This window comes from Mytilus trossulus, chromosome 7 (assembly GCF_036588685.1).
Source record: "Mytilus trossulus isolate FHL-02 chromosome 7, PNRI_Mtr1.1.1.hap1, whole genome shotgun sequence".
Lineage (NCBI taxonomy): Eukaryota > Metazoa > Mollusca > Bivalvia > Mytilida > Mytilidae > Mytilus > Mytilus trossulus.
In genome coordinates this window covers 82,042,757-82,063,643 of record NC_086379.1, presented here as the reverse complement: position 1 = coordinate 82,063,643, position 20,887 = coordinate 82,042,757, and the positions used below count along the sequence as shown (strand labels likewise).

Sequence of the window (20,887 nt, the reverse complement as noted above, 5' to 3'; positions counted from 1 at the left end):
AAAATCAAGAAGGACTTCCCACTGACTCATAGACGAATTATCCAACACAAATTGTTTAAATCTCAGTAGATATTGTCTAGAAACGAAACTTTTCCCATAATGCCACCAATAGAAATATTCAAGCAAAGTTTAGCGAAGGTTGGCAAACGGTTCGAATCAGTCTTTCTTAAGGAAGATCAAATTCCCTCTCAATTGGTCTGTTGACAAGGCCAATTATCCAACTGAGATTGGTCAAGATCTCATTTATATTTAAAGCTCAAACAATCTCGTCTAGAAACAAAACTTCTATGCACCGTGACCTTCAATTAAATTCAACATAAATTATCTAAAAATACCAAACTCTTGACCTCCTTACAGGGTTTGCATTGGTGGTGTGACCTTGACCTTTGACATTGTGAATTTAAGATCAAAAGGAGACTTCTTCATCCCATGGCCTATAGTCATATTAAGTTTGTAATTAGATGAACATATGGTTCAAAAGATGGTATTCAGGTTTTGTTTTATCAAATTTTATTCTTCTGTGATCATTACCCCATATTAGCCAACATGTATATCTAAAACTATTTTTTTTAAAGTTGAACTTGTATAAACAGTGACTATGAAATTGAGTTGTTATGACTAGGTTCCATGGACATGTTGTAACCTTATAATCACTATTTAATACAGTTACTTAATACTTTCATAAAGATAACTGTTAATGCTGATTGTTCAACAATGAAGAGGTCAAGGTCAAGCTACTTTTGACAAAGACATTTACACCTGACAGTCATATTCTATTACACAATATATCGCTGACCTACTCATTATATAGGAGAAATGTTCTTAAATAATAAGCTAAATTTTAAATGGACTGTATTGTTTGTCTATGACTACATTCTTTTTGACTTGGGGATGTCCTTTATTATGCTAACCTCTATTTTTTTTTGTATAATCACATTAGTCTCTTCTTCATATTTTACACAATAATTTTATTGAGCAATTAGAGTTGATCTATAACCAAAAAAGAATGTGTCCATAGTGCATGGATGCCCCACCTGCACTATCATTTTCTATGTTCAGTGGACCGTGAAATGTGGGACCAATCTCTACTTTTAAATTCAAGTCAGAAAGATCATAGCATAGGTGAAATGTTTACTAAATTTCTAGTTGATTGGACTTCATCTTCATTAAAAACTACCTTGACCAAAAACTTATAAACTGAAGCAGGACAGATGGACGTACTGACAAGTTTGTATCCCAAATATTACATAAACTTAACATTATCAATGTCCTATGATAATGAGGTCATGGTCAGATGAACAAGGCAAGACAGCCATGTACACCTTACAATCACCCTATACACCAAATATAGACCTGTTGCTATAATATTTGAAAGACTGACAAAAATTGAGAAAATGTATCATTGACCATTGAATTATGTAAACGAATCAAGGTCAGATAATACATGCTAGACAGACATGTACCCTTACAATTATTTCATTCACCAACAACAGCTGACATTATACTTTAAAAATTTGAAAAACAGCCTGAAATAGGAAAACATATCATTTATCAATGAACTGTGAAAATGAGGTCAATGTCATATGAGACTTACAAGAATGATGTGTATACCTAACAATCATTTTATACACTAAATATAGTTCACCGATTACCAGTACATGTACTTGAAATACAGAAAAAAACACCAAAAACTTTACATTGACCAATGAACCATGAACATTAGGTCAAGGTCAAATGATACCTGCCAGAAAGACATGCCATACACCACATATAGTTATCTTGCAGCTTACAAAATTTGAGAAACAGACCTCATCAACTAACTCTTAACCTTGCTCACTGATCCATGAAATGAGGTCAAGGTCAGTTAAATCCTGACTGACAAACATGAAGAATTCGCAAGGAACCCTTAATACTAAATAAAGTTACCCTAATACTCATGACAAGTGAATTTTTTTTTCTCCAGCAGTCACTGAACCATGAAAATAAGGTCAAGGACATTGGATATATGAACGACAGATACTTAGACTTTAAAGTATCTGCATACAAGATATGAAGCATCCAGGTCTTCTAACGTCTGAAATGTAAAGATGCCACCAACACCAGATAGTTCAGTTTCAACTTATATCACATGCTAGACAAAAATGTGGATTCGACACTTGCAATCTTGGATGATTTAGTGAATGACCTTGCAACCTGATGTCTCTTTTATGAGAACATGTGACCTTTAACATAGGTTTATTTGTAAAAAAGTGATCTGAGGCTATTTTAAGACATTACTTTTTGATTTAAGGGGTACCCTCCTGGATCCCTAAAATGAATGGAGGATATCAAACATTAATAATGAGTTCAAGTTCAAATATCATGTGTCTATTTTAAGACATTCTTTGTTTTTTCCATGGTATAATTCAGGCCTTGATATCAGAAATTTCCCAAGACTGGTATGTTTAACTAAGCCTGTCCCAAGTCAGGAGCCTGTCATTCAGTGGTTGTCGTTTGTTTATGTGTTACATATTTATATTTCTTTCATTTTTTTTTATATAAATAAGGCCGTTAGTTTTCAAGTTTGAATTATTTTACACTGTCTTATCTGGGCCTTCTACAGCTGACTATGCAGCATGGGCTTTGCTCATTGTTGAAGGCCGTACGGTGACTTATAATTATTAATGTCTGTGTCATTCAGGTCTCTTGTGAACAGTTGTCTCATTGGCAATCATACCACATCTCCTTTTTTATATGTAGGGACTTATTAATACTATCCATAAAGATCAACTTGGTGATATAATCATTGGAAACAATAATATAGTGCTTTTTATATTGTCTTTTAGCTAGATTTCAAAGCAATTAACTCATTTCTTTATATAAATAGCACATGGCTGAGAGGGTGAAAGAGCAAATTGTTACCTGGAGAAAACATTGTCCACCGCGGCAAAGCCAAGGTTGACCATGCCTTTTTGAGGGGTACAAATCTAATCTATTCCCTCTCATGTATGTGTTATTTAATTTATTATACTGAATGTCCTATCATTATTGTCTTTAAACAGATTAATTTTATTTTAAAAGTATTTTCTTAGACGCCACGTCCATAACAACATTACTGATATTCATTGTCCTTGATTTTTTATTGATCTGGACGAGAGGGTACTATTTACGTTGTCACCCGCTCACCCATGTGATAGAGAAAATTGACACCCTCATATAAGCCAATCAAAATATTGCATTTTAACGTGAAGTATAATAAAATTAAGTAATAGATAATAAAACAACAATTTATTGTACAATGTATCACAGTCAGTAACAGCCAAATATAAATCAATTATTAAAAGTTAATATATTTGTTATACAAAAAAACAAAACAAAAAAGGATACAAAATAATTGTTTTCAAGGCTAACAACATAATATAACCAAACATTTTTAACAAACAATATAAAAATAGTTTTTTTAAATAGCTTATCACCATACAATTAGAACAATATCTCTCTCACTCTCAAATCTGATTGCTCTGGATATAATATAAAGCATCTTACAATATTGCTCAATTTAATTTGAATAAAAAAAACATCTTCTAGATTTAGTAGCTTGCTTTCTATTTTCTATCTCTTATTTCCTTCACTAAATGTTATACCAACATTGAAATAACAACAGAACTATCATATATCAAATTTAAATATCACTACAAGATACTTGACATCAGATACCAAATCATCAATCAATAAATCTGACACTGATAACTTGAACTACAGTTCAGTGAAGTAACTTTCTTTTATGACTTGCACTTATAGATTATGATAAATATAATTTTCACCACTGCAACAAGTGTGTTACAATATTTCTCCACTCAAGACTGTCAAATTTGAATCTTTAAAGCGCAGACTTGCTGAGCAGAGCTTTTTTAATAATTCAAATGTAACTGTTGAGAGGGGAAAATATATCATAATACACAAGTTTTAGTGGTGGAATTTGTTTCTTTAATGCGTTTTTTTACTTCCTTTGCAAAGATTTGTGGAAAGTTGTGTACTTTTGATGTAAGGTCATCAGGCATGGTCACCTTTTTCGTGATGTCATGTTTAAAAAAAAAACAAGAAAATTTGACATCATACTTAAATTTCGACCAATCATTTTCCAAGAACAGATTTTTCACTAGTGAAGAGAAATATTTTTATCAAACTGATCAAACAAAAATATGACAAGAGATGATCTCAGTTAGAAGAAATAAAAACCTAAACTGATTGATTCTACCAAGCAATATTAAGAACTAACACAACCATTTATAACAAAATCAAATATCACTTTAATACATCTAACAGCATAAATATTAAAAAAATAAATTTATATAGAAAACAGATATCTAAAAAAGTAATATATTTGAAAATAAAAATTTCACTAATATTGAAGACAAAAAATATTTTCTGTAAATTGTGCATAAAAAAATGCAAAACTTTATGTAAAGTGTATTGTTAAAAAAGTGTCAAACAGTTGAGATTAACTTTAAGGTACATATGATTTTTCATATAATGGTATGACTACAATATTGTCAGTAAAACCATTCAATGTTTTACAATTTACAAAGTCTATAATTTGAATATACTCCATTGTTTCTCATCATAGTGAATATGTATTCAGTATACCACAATAACAGACTTCATACCTAATTTTATACAGGTTTTATATGACTGTATTATGCCACCATTACATATTTCATTGCTAATTCTAATGCCTCATCCTCTGCACTAAGCAACCTGAACTGATTTCATTGCTAATTCTAATGCCTCGTCAGCCCCTGATGTTGTGTTTTCATCATCAGTCTAAAAAACAAAATAATTGTCATGAATAATACTTTCTCAGATTCTTGTTTTATTGACAGACAAATAAAAACTATCTTAAAATTCAATCTTATACATACATGTATTACATAGCCCTTTCTTGAAAATATGTCAAGAAAACCCTAAATCTAATGTTAACAAAGGAAGAATATCTCTGTTTAAGATATTATAATTTGCCCACACATCATTTATAAGGATGCTATAAAAACTGCACAAAGAAATTAATGTAGAAAAAAGTGAAACTTCTGAAATTAATATTTAATGAAGTACCTAACACTAACACCATTTTTCTAAAAAATCCAGAATTGCAATTATTTTGTCACAAAGTTAAGGATTTAAATATATTTTATTTATTATCTAAGGAAATCTTTTCTAATCTAACCTAATCATTATATGCATCCTCTCTTAGAATAAAATTTCTCCCTGAATTCCCCCCTTTTTATATCTATACTCACATCAAGATCCAATAATATAAGTTCCACCAGTTTTTTAACTTGTTTTGGATCAGCCAACAAAGCACTTTCCTTTAGTTCATACTCCTTCTTCAAAAGTCTATGTTTCTTTAAAGAAGCACGATTCTCCTTCGAACTCTTCTCATAAAACCTATAAAACAAATACAAATTATACAGTTTCAATAGAAATGTAATATAAATGTTCCACACACAAGTTTTTTGAAGTTTACAAGAGATTTGTTTATAGCACATTCTTCGGTACAAATGTATAACTTAAAACTTTTCTACAAAGCAGATAATTTTTTTTCTAATAGACGAAAGTGCTGAATTTAACATCTCTGCAACATTTATCAAATAACAAATAATTCAAACATGAACAGTTACTCTGTTTTTATTTGTGTCCTGATTTATTGCATGACATGATGAAACTTGACAACCACTTATAAAAACGTTTTGCTTATTCTGTGTATTTTAAAATAATATTCTTCACAACTGAGTTTGCATATTTTTAGGTAAATGCTTTCGTTGAAAATCAAATACATATTTTCTGAGTTTATATATTTGTTGGAATACAGGCCACATTTTCAAGTTCTATTTTCTGTATCTATGATACACCTGAAAATATATTTCAGATTTCATTTGAATAAGGTACTTACACCTCGTATTGTCTCTGCATATTCCTCACATTCTTAAAGGATTCCTTGATAACTTCTCTATAGGTTGGTGTATCTAATGTAGGCAGGTTAAGGAAAAATATACTTGGAGACTTCTGGTAGACACAATATGTTTCATAAAAGAGGAGACAAACACAGAGGATGGTTCATTTATCTGATACAATATATGCAAGAATTTTTTTATAAGAATTTTGGTGACTTTAATTTTGTATTGACCCAACCCACAGAACGAAGTCTAGATTGATACACAAACAAAATTAACCTACAGTAGAAGTATAATAAGCAGATGTTAAAATTAACAAATGATTGTGTGGGTGTCATTCCTTATATGTATGAAGTCTCCTAAATCAGGTTAAATTTATTAGGGACTTACAAAAACCCATAGAAAGTGACCTCTATGGGACGAGACTTGAGATTTCATGCTATTTAGTGAAATTGCTGTGTTTTTTTTCATAGAGTTTTGCTAATGCTAAAGACTTTACTGTGAATTTCTGATGCAGAATAGCAATAAAAGTGCCTTTGCTTTTTTATTCTATTCATGTGGTGATTACCTGTTAGGAATTGAAACACCATAATCTTTTTTTCTATGTGAAAATTACCCCATTTTCTATATGATAAGTAACATAACTAAAAACAAATAAAAGCATCACTAAGATTAGTTTTCTCTTTTGCATAATCATCTTATCAAAAGGATATGGAGGTAGATTTTCCATTTCTGTCCTGGTCACTCTGACATTTTGTCCACTGTCATACTGTAGGTGCTTCATATACATATAATGTGACAGTAAGGGACTCTGGCCATTTATGTTGAAAGAACATCGACTGAATGTAGGACCAACACACGCTGGATGGGACTGAAAAAGAAAACAACATATCAAAAATACTTTAAAAAAATGATTTATTATTCCATTGTACTTTATATTTTCTAGATAAGCTGAATTGCATCTTATCAATATTGACCAAAAAAACCTATTATATTTACAAAATGCTGAATGGTGAATTTCTTTTTAGAAAAGATTATCTTTTCCAAACATGGTTATAATAATTTTATGCCTCTACCTCCTGAACCATCCTCTCAGACAGCTTTGATGGAACTTTCACAGCAGAATGTGATGTAGAGGTCTTAGTATCATGTTTTTCATACATATCTTCTAGAGTAGTCTCCCTTATAGGTGTCAAGGCATCCATTAGTTTCCTTGGATCCACTGGTCTCTGTTTTGGCTTATGCTTTCCAGGAGAAGATTTCATGGAGTCAGAGGAGAAGTCAACAGTTGATCCATCTCTTGATGAGCTGGCAGATCCAGAGTTTTTAATCTTGGACGATGTGGATGCAATTGAGCTCCTCTTTCTGTGGATTCCACGTCTCCTTTTCCCACCAAATCCACTTGCCATAGACATGGATTGGTTGAGAGATGTTGTGGAGGTGTACTGACTAGGTGAATTGGTAGATAACAGATTGTCTAAGAAACTCGAGTTTATATTGGAAGATGCTAAAAAAAGTAATATAATCATCTAATTATTAAAATATATTTCATTACAAAGTGAAATTTTTCATAATTTTTTTAAATGAATAAAATATAAATGAATGAAATATGGACTTCTATATTAGCCTGTTTCATTTTAACAGTCTGTACTTAAGAGGTTGCTGTTGTTGAATGTACATCATATTTGCTTTTTGTTTATTACATTTACACACATGCTTTGGACGTTCTGGTTTGAATTATAATACATTTTGTCCTGTCTAGGCATGCTATGCAGTATTAGGTTTGCTCATTGTTGAAGGCTATTTGTTAATATAAAGTTTCAAATATCTACATCGTTTATCCTCTTGCAGATAGTTGTTTCATTGGCAGTCAGATAATATCTCCTTATTTTGTAATCCTGCAAAAGATCTTCACACAAAATGAAATCAGACAGTTTGTTTCATTGATAGACATTTAAGGCATTTATGCAGCTTAATATGTTGTATTTCTACTTCTTTTAAGTTTGTAGAAATGTGGAAATAAGTAAAACTTTATTACTCAAAATTATGATGTAAGGTCAATTCCTTTTTAAAATACTTAATGGGATTGATCTTAAAAAATCATCATTATTGAACATAAACTTACATTTCTTCTTCTGTGAGTTGATCATCTCCTCCCTAATGTTGATATCTGGAGGTTCTAGCTTACTCATGTTCCACTTCATCCATAATCTAGGGGCTGGTTTTATACCTGTAAAAATGAGGCATAAATAATGTGAACTAGGTGTTCTAAAAAAATAAATCTTACTAGCAGTTAATGTTAATTCATAATTCAAATTTTCCCTTTGGAACAGATTTAAGCCAATGATCAACTTTTACACATACTTTATTGATTTGCAGTAGATGCTTATCCAACTGCAAATGATATTAGTGTTTATATCTACTATCAAATTACTTTGCCAAATAAAGTTTATTTCTAGCTATTTTCAAATATTTTATAGAATAAATAACAGGCCACATCCATAATAGAAATATTATAGAATTTCTATAACAAACCTGTTATCCAATCGTACACTAGTGTGATTATATCTTCTTTAAACTGTTCCCCAAACTGTCTGTATGAGTCAGGGAAAGAGTGGCAGTATGCTGCATAGATAGCCTGGGAAATTAAACTGGCATAATCCTGTTAGATAAATAAGAGCTTGGTCACAAATTAAAAACATTATACACTGGAATAATTCTGATGAATAAATCATAAACATTCTGGATTTTTTTTTTTATTATTACCACATACAGCTTAATAAATGTTACTGGTTTTGTTCATTGTTGAACAAATGTAGCTGTTTACATTTTGTATGTTCTTTAGTCTCTAGTAGAGCAGTGGTCTTATTGGCATCCAAACTTAATCTCCTAATTTATATACAAATTGATATCTGATATTAAAAAAATAATTGCCCTATAAATACATTGTCTTTTAACCAAGCCTACAGGGTTTACAAGAATTGACTTAAATATCAAATAAATCTTACAGTGAAAAACACATGTCTAAATCTGGGATGTTTAACATAAATCTAAAATAAATCTTACAGTGAAAAAGACATCTCTGAATCTTGGATGGTTAACATACATCATCAGTTTGACAAAGTTATGTGCACATCTGTTAAACAATCGAACCTGAGAATTCTTACTGGACTGGTATTTATCTAGGAACAGGTACCAGAACAAATCCTGTCAAAATAAAAATAGCTTATATATAACTGTTGATAAAGCCATAACTTGTCTTCAATATACTGGTATAAGATAGGTTGATAAACTCATTAATATATGGTTGAAAATTTTCAACTAAATTACATAAAATCTGCTATGTGTAAAGTGTGTCTTATTTACTTAGAGAGAGCAGAATTTAAGAAATAAAATAAGAATCATTCTACCATTACTCACCTGAAATACTGCTTGGGATGCTTCACAATAAAACCATTTCTCATAGTATGGCTTGTAAACTGGCTGAAAAAATGTATTGTCATTCTCAATAAAAAGTTAAAAAGCAATGACATATCACCATTTCAAACATGTATTTTAGTGAACAGTTTAAAATACAAAATCAATACAAGCATACTATAATTAGTGTGTGAAATGTGGTAAATTGTCTTTTAAATGACTTTTAAAGGCATGTATCTCTGTAATATTACAAGAAAAAAGTTGTGAAAAAAAACCACAGAGTTTTCTTCCATCGATCCCAATGATGTGTGAAAATTTCATGAGATTTGTTTCTTAAAAATAAGTTAAAATAATTGTACAATGTGTTTACTGCTTTGAGTACCTTAAAAAACTACTGCTTTTCAAACCCCTTCACAAGTACTTAATCGACACATGAGCAGTATATCATATTTATTACTTAAACCCTTCAATAGAGGACATATCTTAAAGTTACATTTTTTTCTTTATGATAAATATTCATCATCACACACATTTGTATGGTATGGAAGCCATTACAGTCAACATTAATAATAAAAATAAACCCATCTAACTCCCATATAATGTGCTAAAAATTATGAAAATACTGATAACTACCACATTCATAAAATTCAATAATCTATATCAGGTAATTAAACATTTAAATCAATTAACAAATCTAGAAAAAAATATACATTTTACACATAAAATTGAGTGTGGAAATAGGGAATGTGTCAAAGAGAAACCCAACCAAAGAGCAGAAAAACAGCCAAAAGCCACCAACAAGTTTTCAATACAGCTAGAAAATCCTGTACCCAGAGGAGTTATCGAGCTGACCCTAAACAAAATGTGTACTAGTTCAATGATAATAGACGTCATACTCAACCCGAAAATTATATTTAATATAAAATTAAACATCATACAAGACTAACAAAGGCCAGAAGCTCCTGCCTTAGGACAGGCGCAAAAAAACGGTGGGATTAATAATTTTTTAAACATGCATATTTCTTAAACGGAAACATATATTTACCAAACCTTTGAAGCATGAAACTGAGACAAGTCAAACAATATATACAAACTAAACATAACATTACCACAAATCTACATACCAAACATTGTGGACTTATTAGACACAGTTCCTGGTTACATAAACCTAACCCAAAAACCCTGTCAAAGGGACCATATCAATATAAAATTAACGCAATTTATTGTCGAATGGACATATGTTCCTTTCAAAACAAATCTACATACCAAATACAATCAAGAATAGCTACTAAATGTAGATTTAATAACTTAAATAAATTTCATGGTACCAATTTTACTGCACCTGATAAGCATTTTGAAAATGTATTTCTCTTCAGTACTGGCACAAGGTCAAAATATTTGAAATCCAAAACTTGAACACATGTTGACGAGAGGATAAAACTAAAATGGACCAAAAGTGTAGCCAATAGCCAAGGAGTTTAAAATTTGCATGAGTGAGATGCCCACCCTAATTTCAAAGGATTTAAAGAAACATATTACTGTATTAACAGCAACTTGAATAAAATACTTTGCACCTTATTTCCAAGCATTGTATCATGTTAGGTCAGGTAACAATATGATACTGTGAAGATCCAACATAAGTTTATCTCGTGGCAGCTTGTTTGCCTTGAGTGGGGAAGGTCATGAGTTTGAAAATATGCCAGGTCAAATAAAAGACCTTTAAATTGGTATTTGCTGCTTCTCTGCTAAGCATTCCAGCATTATGGAGTATAGTCTGAGTCAATGCATAGGGTGTCATGTCTTCCTGCAGACTGTTACCATGTGAATTTGCATGTTTAAAATCCAGATCAGTGTATCTGTGATAGCAGTACAAAGCAGGGTTCGTACTTGTATCACATTAATATATTCTCATCCTGAATTTCCATTTAATTTGTGCTTAAACATAAAACAGTCGTCCATTTAAGGTAACCATCATTTAAATATTTGAACTGAAAGCTGAAACAGGGAATCATTAACCCAAGTATTTGTAGCTACCTACATAATACCTATGCATAATGCCCTGCATAGCTGTTGACATAAGCAAGTACAAAAAAATATAAACAATTTTCCAACTATCATATTATATGAAATATTCATGATATAGGTTACAACATTCCAAATCACTGTTAATAATATATTAAATATGAAATAAAGGGATATTGCATGCATATGACACAAATCATTTAATATAATAAGCCACACCAAGGTAGTATTGTATAAATAATGGAAATGAATATCTGAATATATTACATTGTTTTTCTTCTGAACAGTAACCTTTTTATATATAACCAAAGTTAATCCAGAATTTCATTGAAATGAGCCAATGGTTCTACAAACTTGCAATTACTACTGGAACAAGAAAGAATCAAAGCAAGTCTCAGGAATAAAATATGTAGAATTGACGAACATTTGTAGAAAAAATAAATGTGAGATTTTCATTAAATTGCAACACTTGCATAATACTGCATATAAAAAAAATTATACCTATGATATAAGTAACATGTCACTGTTCATAAGATATAACAAAAACTTACAGAAAATAAATAACCAAATGTTGTCTCCCTTTATATATGACTATGAGTTATGTCCCTTTATAGATACTTTACCTTATTTGATCCCCTTTTCTGTTCAAGTTAACATAGAAATCATTATAAAATATGATCATTTCATTGATTTTTTTTTTAAAGAAAATCAATTTACATATATTTTCATCAGTATTTAACTAGAGACTTTGACAAGCCTTTGTTGCTTGAACGTCTTCAACAATGGTCACTCTCAAGCATTAAAGACAAGAATATAATTATGACTTCAATTCACTTTTATGCTGATAATTTTTGTTGTTTACAGATTTACCCTACACAGCTATATTTAAATGTAGGAGAAATCTAAATGCACATCTGTTTTAATAGATGCAAATAAACTTTATATCAGTTGAGATGCATATAATATGTCCATTTTCAAAGGTGAATATAAACTGTTCATTTGTAATGATATATATATTAACTATGTTTATATATCTTTACGAATACAGTTTATGGGTGTACATTTTATATTTATACAAATGAACAGTTTATATGCATCTTAATAAATGTACATCAAGATTGCTAGTACTAAAGTAGCAGTGAACTATTATAGTTTATAAGCCATTAGTGTAAATGAACTGTATCTAGATATCAACATCTTAACATTTCTGTTCCATCAGATCTTCTCTATCCATAGTGAAAGTTAGCACACATTTACCTCTGGGTGAGCAAAAATGAGCTCAGAACTTCAGATCAATAAATTAGCAGATGTCACATAAATTAGGGGGAGGGATCCAGGGTGCATGCTGGAAAGAGGGGAGTAAATGTCAGTAATAATTGAAATACTTCATAGCTTGGTGAGGTGAAAGATTGTTTGACAATCTATTTTTTTCTAGATCCCATCCCATTCCAAATCTACAACTCTCAATTTGCTTTAAAATATGAATACATTTGTAACAAACAATTTTTCTGTTCACCATTATGAAGGATTATATAAACTGGAATATTTTTTAGATTAAATATTAATATTCACCTGTGATACTCCCTAAATGTAAAATTTTGTTAGGGAATTTTTGACTCTATAAGAATAGTGTTAAGAATTGCACATGAGGGGTTCCCACTACCGCTCTCTATGTACATGATGTCACTGTTGCTGTGACATTATCTATTCTAAGTTCCTGTACAAGTATCATTGCAAGCAGACATTCTTATTTCTAAGCCTTAATTTGTGTGTGGTACAACCACTCTACGATAAATAGGTTGCACATAACGATAAAAAAACATAATGAGTCTGAATAAATTACACTTTTTTCTGCAGGAACTTGATTTTTCAAACCAAAAGTTTCTAGATTAAAGCTGAGATTCAAGTTTCATGATTTTGTGTAGGGTTTCATGTTTCTATTTTTTATGAAATTTCCTTAATTCCCTACCCATAAATATTTTAATAACAATTTCACATTCCTTTTTTGTGCAATGGGTTCTCTTTTCCTTCACTTGATCTCTATCATGTTTATTTCTCAATATATGAACATGTTTTCTAAACAATTCTATATACCTTTTTGTACAGTTCCATTTGAGCCTCTGTTGCCTTCCTCAACATTTCTATGGCTGGGATATCATCAGGTAAGGGAGTTAACTCTATACCATCATACCCAGGATACTGGTAAAGCTGTAGACAGTGTATTGGGATTATTATACATGTAGTTGTAGAGAAATATTATATGTCAATTATTATTAACCCAATCAAAATAATGGGGGATATAGTTCATAACAAATTATGATAAATGTTTACTGTTTAGTACCAATATGGTAATGCTAGCTGACAAGTCCATATAATTGTATGCTTGGCCTAGTGATTTTATGTCATATTTTCAATTACAATGAATCTGAAAATGGGTTGGGATGAGTAGTAAACTTTAAAATATCTTAAAAGCAGTATAATGCAGTTGTTTTGACTAAGACATTAAAATGAAGTTCAAAGGAGTAGGTCCGTTAAGGACCAATTTTGGCTTCAAATTTCAAGTTCATCTTAAGTGTCTATTTCATTTGAATCAATTAGTTTATGTAAAAGATTTTAACTGATTTAGTCATTAAAATCGATCCGATTTAAGCTTAAATATGAAAAATCTACCAAATATGCCGAAAAATGCCACTTTTCAGATGGTTTTTGTCAAAAATGAAAGTGGCTGCATCCGTGTTCATCCACAACCTTTATATATGTTATGTATTATCATCAAATATAACTTACATTTCAATATTAAGGATGAACACAAATGCGGCCACTTTCATTTTACACGGAAACTGTCTAAAATTTAACTAAAATGCTAGAATTGTGGAGATTTCAGTAATTTAGCATGACTTAATGGTTCTATTACCCAATATATGTGCATTGTATTGTCAAAAACAGCCCATATTTATGTAGCAGAATCATTATTCTGTCCAATAAATAACTAAAAGTTTACATTTTAACAATTTTGTAAAACTGCTATATTTTGGGGCCATAAAGGGGTCTTACTGAACCTACTCCTTTTCAATATTATACTCATACTGTACCTCTACAAATTTAGGCTTTCCTGTGTCTTTTTTTACCTGAAAAAAAAATAAGAAAAATGTTAGAACTAAAATACAACCATTGTGAATACAATTTGAAATTTTGTAAAAATCTTTATTTCAAAACAAGATTTTCATTTTTGAAAGACGAATAAAGGAGACTAGTGTTATAAGAAAATCTCAGAAAAAATACATAGACTAGGTAAATATCAGAGTAACTTATGCCATTTAAGTTTAGATTGGAGATGTGGATGCCAATGAGACAACTATCCATGAAAATTCTTCATTGGAAAAACAGAAATTTTCAGATCTATCTCATGAAATCATGGGCTAAATCTGAAGTCAATGAGAAATTCATGCATACAGGTTCAATCGAAACCTGCATGTATGTTAGATACACTACTTAGATACTAGTGGTCAAGCTGGACGGTCATAAAATATAATCATAGTCAGAAGTCATATATTTAAATTGTCCAAAAACACCAGGAGCCAGTCCTCAGATGATACAACCCTTAATCAGACAGATTTTCTTACCTGGTGATCAATGTTTCTTTACAATATATCCAAAAGTTCCTATTTTTCATATCTATGTATTTTAAAAACGTTATATAGAGTGATAAGTTCCAGTAATAATTTTCTTTGAGACAATTGGATCCCTGGATAAAGTATGAGAACTTATGGTTTTGAATTCATATAAACATGCTGACTTCGGCTATATATTTTGAAGACAAACAAAAGTAATTTTACTTCGAGATGTACTTACTTCCGCTATATAATTTGAGAACCAATGGTAGTACTTTAACTTTGAAAAAAAGCCGACTTGGGCTATTCAATTTTAGAACTTTAGGTATTAATTTTACTTTGAGACCTGTTGATTTTGGCTATATACATGTATATCATTAACTTACAGTATTGACTTTGCCTTGAGACATGCTGACTTTGGCTATATTCTTTACCCTTTCACTTCTACCTGGCAGGAATGCTAAATATAACCAAAACAAATATTATTTTAAGGTATACAAAATATTAATCTGCTAAATGAGGTTTTGTGTAAAAGTATTTTTTACCAAGCATACCAAGGGGTAATTGACAAATCAGATAACAATCATATAAGATAATGATAATGAGTTTGATTTCTCATTTAAAACAATTAACAATTTCATACATTTACGAAGTCAAAGCTGTTGAAGAAATATTAATAAAAGGTGCACAGCATAATTCAGTTAAATTTTCATTTTCTTAAACATAAAATGCATTTGAATTTTATTTATCTAGAGCATGCTATGCCTTAAAATTATCCTAGATACACAGGTTAGTCTGTTTTTAGACAAAATTTTGAGGTTTAAACACAGCCTCTTTATCCATTTATCTTAATTCAAGTATAAAAGAAGAGCCTACATGTAGTTTGAAGACCCAGCTTGTTTTATCATCTAACTATCATACTCACTTTGTTTCATTGTGAAATATCCAGCAAATTTGTTAATTTCCTTTGCTTCTTTTTCTGAAATGATATATTCAAATTAAAAACTTTGGTATTCTACAAAAAAAAAAAAAATTGTTATGGAGTTAAAACAAAAAAACTACAGATAGGTATAGGCTTGCATAGAACAATTTCATCTCTGTATCATAAAGATTGATTGATCTTTGGTGCTTGAAGTCCAATTGTCAACATTACAGTGGCCACATTTTATTGGTGGAGAAAGATGACGTGGCTAGAGAGAACCATCAACAGGAAAACTGGGAATCTTAGTCAATTAATTTAAGATCGGAAAGGCATGCACAATGCAGTGTATGTGCTCACAACCTAAGTGTTGACAGGCTAGTGATGAAGTACTTTGACCACTTGGCCACTGACATCCCGGAGTTTTGTTAATTCAGAAATTATTAGATATAGGAAGATAATTATTGCATGCATTTGTTATTGCAATTTAATCATTTCAGACTAAAATGTGATTTTATTTTTTCGTGATATTGAGAAAAATCCTGTTAAATTCATATAAAAAAAATCAAAACGTCAGTTGAAATTATTGCAATTATAACCAGGATTAAGCAGGGTGACATTATAATACTCAGGTGTTTTCTGTAGGGATAGGCATACTTTGGGACCATTAACATGTGTCGGTAAAATTATGATGTTGAAATACTCAGTGTTGGATTAGGTATATTTTGCAGGTAGGTTACACTGTATAATATACCTTTTGTATGGTATCTGTCCATTCCTTTTCCACTGATAACTGAAGCTGTGTCAGATATGTCTTCATGTTGTGAAGCTCTACTTTCTACAACAAGCTGTGTATATTTCTGAAATCTTCTTTCCAATTTACTGATTCTTTTATTAACAAGGTCAATTGAGCCAATAAAAAATGCTATAGGAGTTGAGGAGAACAATCATTTTCACATGAATAATATAAATATACAAATTAATATATTTTGAAGCGCTTAATTGCTTTTGAAGGTTGGCATGGTTGGTACCATTTATTTCCAAGATTATTAGGTTATGTTTTTGGTACTGCCATTGTCGATGTTGGTCCTGTCATTATCAGTGTTGGTAATGTCACATTTTCTATTGGCTTCTAAAGAGATTTTTTTCCTTTAATCCATAAAATGATGAAATCTTATTATATTTCAAATTTGAGAGTTATAATTTATTCTTTGAGAAATGAAAAAGTTATTAGCATTTTTCATTCGGTCTTGTTATTCGGTCCTGTCAGTCAGTCCAGTCCTTTGTGAGGGTGGTATTAAAGGGGTTATTTTCGTGCAACGTATTTTGCCCATGTTTTTATTTGGCAGTGTCTGTGCGTACCCGAATGCAGGTATGAATAGCAAAATTGCTGTGTGTAGGCAATGCGTACCCACATCTGGTTTTATTATAAAATGCCATCGGCTCGGTAATGAAACGTGAAATATAAATGGAAATTATCGATAATATGGGGATTTCGTGTAGAAAGAGTGAAGAGTATGAAAAATGATATTTTCAAATTGTATTTATTTAATAATGATACATAATAATCATTGCAAATTAAATGCACACTGATGGAAAATTAAACTGTACAGTCCCTGTATTAAAACAGAAAAACATGATAAAAATTAATATATTATTATAAAATGTAAATGCAAATTTAAACTACTGAATTTGAAAAATACCTATTTCAGATTTAAAATAATCTTTTAGTAAAATGTATTTAACAAAAGGTGACCAACCAAAAATTTTGCTTCCATTGCAATCAAGTTTTGACTGTTTTAATTTCATGTTACATATATGAAATGTCTTCCCCACATGTACATAATGTAGGCCTATATCTCTCTTTTGTATTTTAAGAATATTTATAAACTGAAATAAAAAAAATCACTTACCTTTAATATATAAATATTTAAAAATATTCTGAGTAGTTTTAATCAAATTATTCACTAATTGGGACAAATTCTGTGTATATTTCACGTTTTATTCCCGATCAATGGCATTTTATTATAAAACCTGATGTGGGTATGCGTAGCCTAAACACAGCAATTTTGCTATTTGTACCCACATGCGTGTACGTGCAGACGCTGCCTTTTTATTTCACATTCCGCCATGAAAAAGGATCGTTATTCTTCATGTGTCATGAAATTGATAAAAAGATCAGCGTGTATGAAATTTTCAATTGTTAATTCATTGTAAAATGGCAATTTTATTTTGCGTTCTTCAGTGCAGGTACCTCCCCTTTACGCCCCTCATTAGTCTTTAGTCTTTAGTAAGTGTCCCAAATGACACTGTAAACACTTGTGTACATTTCCTCTTTTGTAGTTTCTTCACATATGTAATGTGTAATGTGTATTGAACAGGTTGGGAACAAACCCCCTGGATGGTGATTATACCTGTATAAAGGGATAAACCTTCTTTAGAGGGATAAAATTATCCCTCTACAGAGGGGTATTTGTGTTTACACTGGATTTAAAGCAAATTAGGGCAGAATGGCATTTTCTAATTATATTGGCTATAATCTCTAGCAGTATGTGCATCTGTAACAAAATATTTGTTCCGGCGTTACATTTGTTCCACCGGAACAAATTTCATATAAAATATGTTCTACCGGAACTTATGTCACAGAAAATATGTTCCAGCACTATAAAATTTGTTCCGGAACTAATTTTTTAAACAAGTGTGAAATAAGTTCCGGAACAAAAATTACAGATATAACAAAATATTTGTTCCGGCGTTACATTTGTTCCGCCGGAACAAATTTCATATAAAATATGTTCTACCCGAACTTATGTCACAGAAAATATGTTCCAGCACTAAAAAATTTGTTCCGGAACTAATTTTTTAAACAAGTGTGAAATAAGTTCCGGAACAAAAATTACAGCACCATGAGTTTTGTTCCAATACTAAAATTTTAAAGAAAAGGTGAAATAAGATCCTGTGATATTAGTTTTGAACAAAGGTATTTTATAGAAATCAATGAAAATGTTCTGCTCAAACCTATTTCACATAAAAAATAAGTACTGTGATTGCATGGGGTACATTTGTAATTGAATGCATGACTGTAGGATGAAGATAAGAAATAAAAGCGATGATAATGTATCATAATTTGTATCTATGTTTTATCCTTTATGTGGTATTCGACCTCCTTGTTTCCTGTTGATCTATCATGGGTGTTTTTATCATACATGTACTTAGCGATGGTCATTGCACAGTTTTTAAAGAGTGTGTCTTTTGTTTCTTTGTCTTTTAACCTATTTGATCAGTCACTTTGTCCTTTTTTTAAAAGTACAAATGTTCATCTGTAACTATGATACCTTTTTTTGGGGAATGACTATAATACTATAATTGAGAGTGTAATTTAACTTTTGCTGAACTCCACATGATCAAAATTGGATGTTTACACTTTTTATTTATTACATTATCAATATAATACAGACTAAATACATTTTTTTTTATAATGATTTTAAACTGACTGATGACAAGTGCTCAGTATATAAGATAACTTGTTTAACCAGTGGAACATATTTCATAGACAAGGAACTTATTTCACCAGGTGAGGAACAAATCTCACAAATCCAGAACTTATTTCACCAGGTAAGGAACAAATCTCACAAACATGGCACTTATTTCACTAGGTAAGGAACAAATTTCACCAACCCAGAACTTATTTCACCAGGTAAAGTGAGGAACTTATTTCATATAGATGGAACAAATTATATAGAAATTGTCTGTGTAAAAAGTTCTCCCAGAACATATTTCCTGTGAAATTAGGTCCACTGGAACTTTTTTCACAGGAAAAAATTTTGGCTCACACATCAACATATGCACTTTACTAAAAATTGGGATAACCCATTTTCTGCTAAAGTGACAAAAATTGATATCTATTGTATACCTATCTGAACACCTGATCAACATCAAAAGGAATAGTTGACCTTTAAAAATCATGTTAAATCTAACAATAGAAATTCTGTTCAGTGAGGCATAAGTGAGAATTTCTAAGTGAGTAGAATTTACCTGATCATCACAGCTTTCAATCATGGTGGACAATAGATTTTATATTTAGTTTTTAAGTGAGTAGAATTTACCTGATCATCACAGCTTTCAATCATGGTGGACAATAGATTTTATATTTAGTCGGATAAGCAGCAAACTGGGCATGTGCATATTAAACTAACTACATCAATTGGTGCATCAACTGTTGCAGGTTACTTCCATAATAAGTAGAGAATGCCATTCTGCCCTGTTTTGATTTAAATCCAGTCTAAACAAAAATACCCCTCTATAGAGAGATAATTTTATCCCTCTATAGAAGGTTTATCCCTCTATACAGTTATAATCACCATAGAGAGAGTCCAACCTGTTGTCAGTGTTGAACCCCAAAGGCAAAAACAATAACCGACTACAGTATGGCATGACATACGTGTTCAAAGGAAAGGATACGAGACTTTGCTCTTTGTATTGATTCGATTTGCTTTCTCTTTTTTGCTAAAACCTCAGGTTTTGAATCTAGATTTCCATCACAAATGTCTATTGGAGAGCCAACTCTATTTAATCGCTCCATTTTGTCAGGGGAATATAAGTAAGGGGGAGGGAAACCAATGTTAATATGCTGGGAAGATCTTATTCGAACCTGTTGGAACTCTACCATATCAAATGAGTAAATATCAGAGATAATCGAAAAATAAATCGTATCGTGTCATTGGTTTAAAAACGTTTACGTCAAAATGACAATAACATAGAACATGAATATTGATATATTTGAACTCTATTATTCTAAAATTGAAAGGTTAATACACAGTTTGATAACAAACTAACGCGTATTAATTACTTTTGTGTTTTAATCTCATAATTGCATGTACCAGTATGTGTTAAACTTGTAAGATGCTTAAAGAACTTTTGTGCTGCATGTTTATATACTGATTGAACTCTTGCTTTATATGTTTAATGTTGTGTGCATGACTCGATAT

General features: G+C 30.8%; 1 protein-coding gene across 3 annotated transcripts; it reads right to left on the bottom strand.

Moving 5' to 3' along the window:
• Positions 1–3,252: 3,252 nt before the first annotated feature.
• LOC134725977 (protein FAM227A-like) lies at positions 3,253–20,481 on the bottom strand. Of its 3 annotated transcripts, XM_063590319.1 has the most exons (15): positions 20,361–20,481; positions 16,654–16,824; positions 15,906–15,959; positions 15,367–15,440; positions 14,462–14,497; positions 13,464–13,577; positions 9,351–9,413; positions 8,997–9,137; positions 8,466–8,592; positions 8,056–8,160; positions 7,007–7,437; positions 6,644–6,801; positions 5,930–6,007; positions 5,277–5,424; positions 3,253–4,803 (listed from the first exon to the last, which is right to left on the bottom strand). In XM_063590319.1, exons 1-15 carry the CDS (start codon positions 20,479–20,481, stop codon positions 4,729–4,731), a joined length of 1,896 nt encoding a protein of 631 aa, XP_063446389.1. In that variant the 3' UTR covers positions 3,253–4,728. The 3 variants fall into 3 exon arrangements, with proteins under 3 accessions (XP_063446389.1, XP_063446387.1, XP_063446388.1); XM_063590317.1 differs by lacking the exons at positions 3,253–4,803; positions 5,277–5,424; positions 5,930–6,007 and adding an exon at positions 11,993–12,010 and having other exon boundaries at positions 6,473–6,801; XM_063590318.1 differs by lacking the exons at positions 3,253–4,803; positions 5,277–5,424; positions 5,930–6,007 and adding an exon at positions 12,942–12,953 and having other exon boundaries at positions 6,474–6,801.
• Between the last annotated feature and the right edge of the window lie 406 nt (positions 20,482–20,887).

Bases quoted from the DNA above. Each gene is read 5' to 3' on its own strand.
- LOC134725977 (XM_063590319.1), bottom strand. From the start codon at position 20,481: ATGGAGCGATTAAATAGAGTTGGCTCTCCAATAGACATTTGTGATGGA. The intron at 15,441-15,905 runs GTGAGTATGATA...GGTTATATTTAG, and splicing joins ATATTTCACAATGAAACAAA to CATTCCTGCCAGGTAGAAGT. The intron at 13,578-14,461 runs GTACAGTATGAG...CACTGTCTACAG, and splicing joins GAAAGCCTAAATTTGTAGAG to CTTTACCAGTATCCTGGGTA.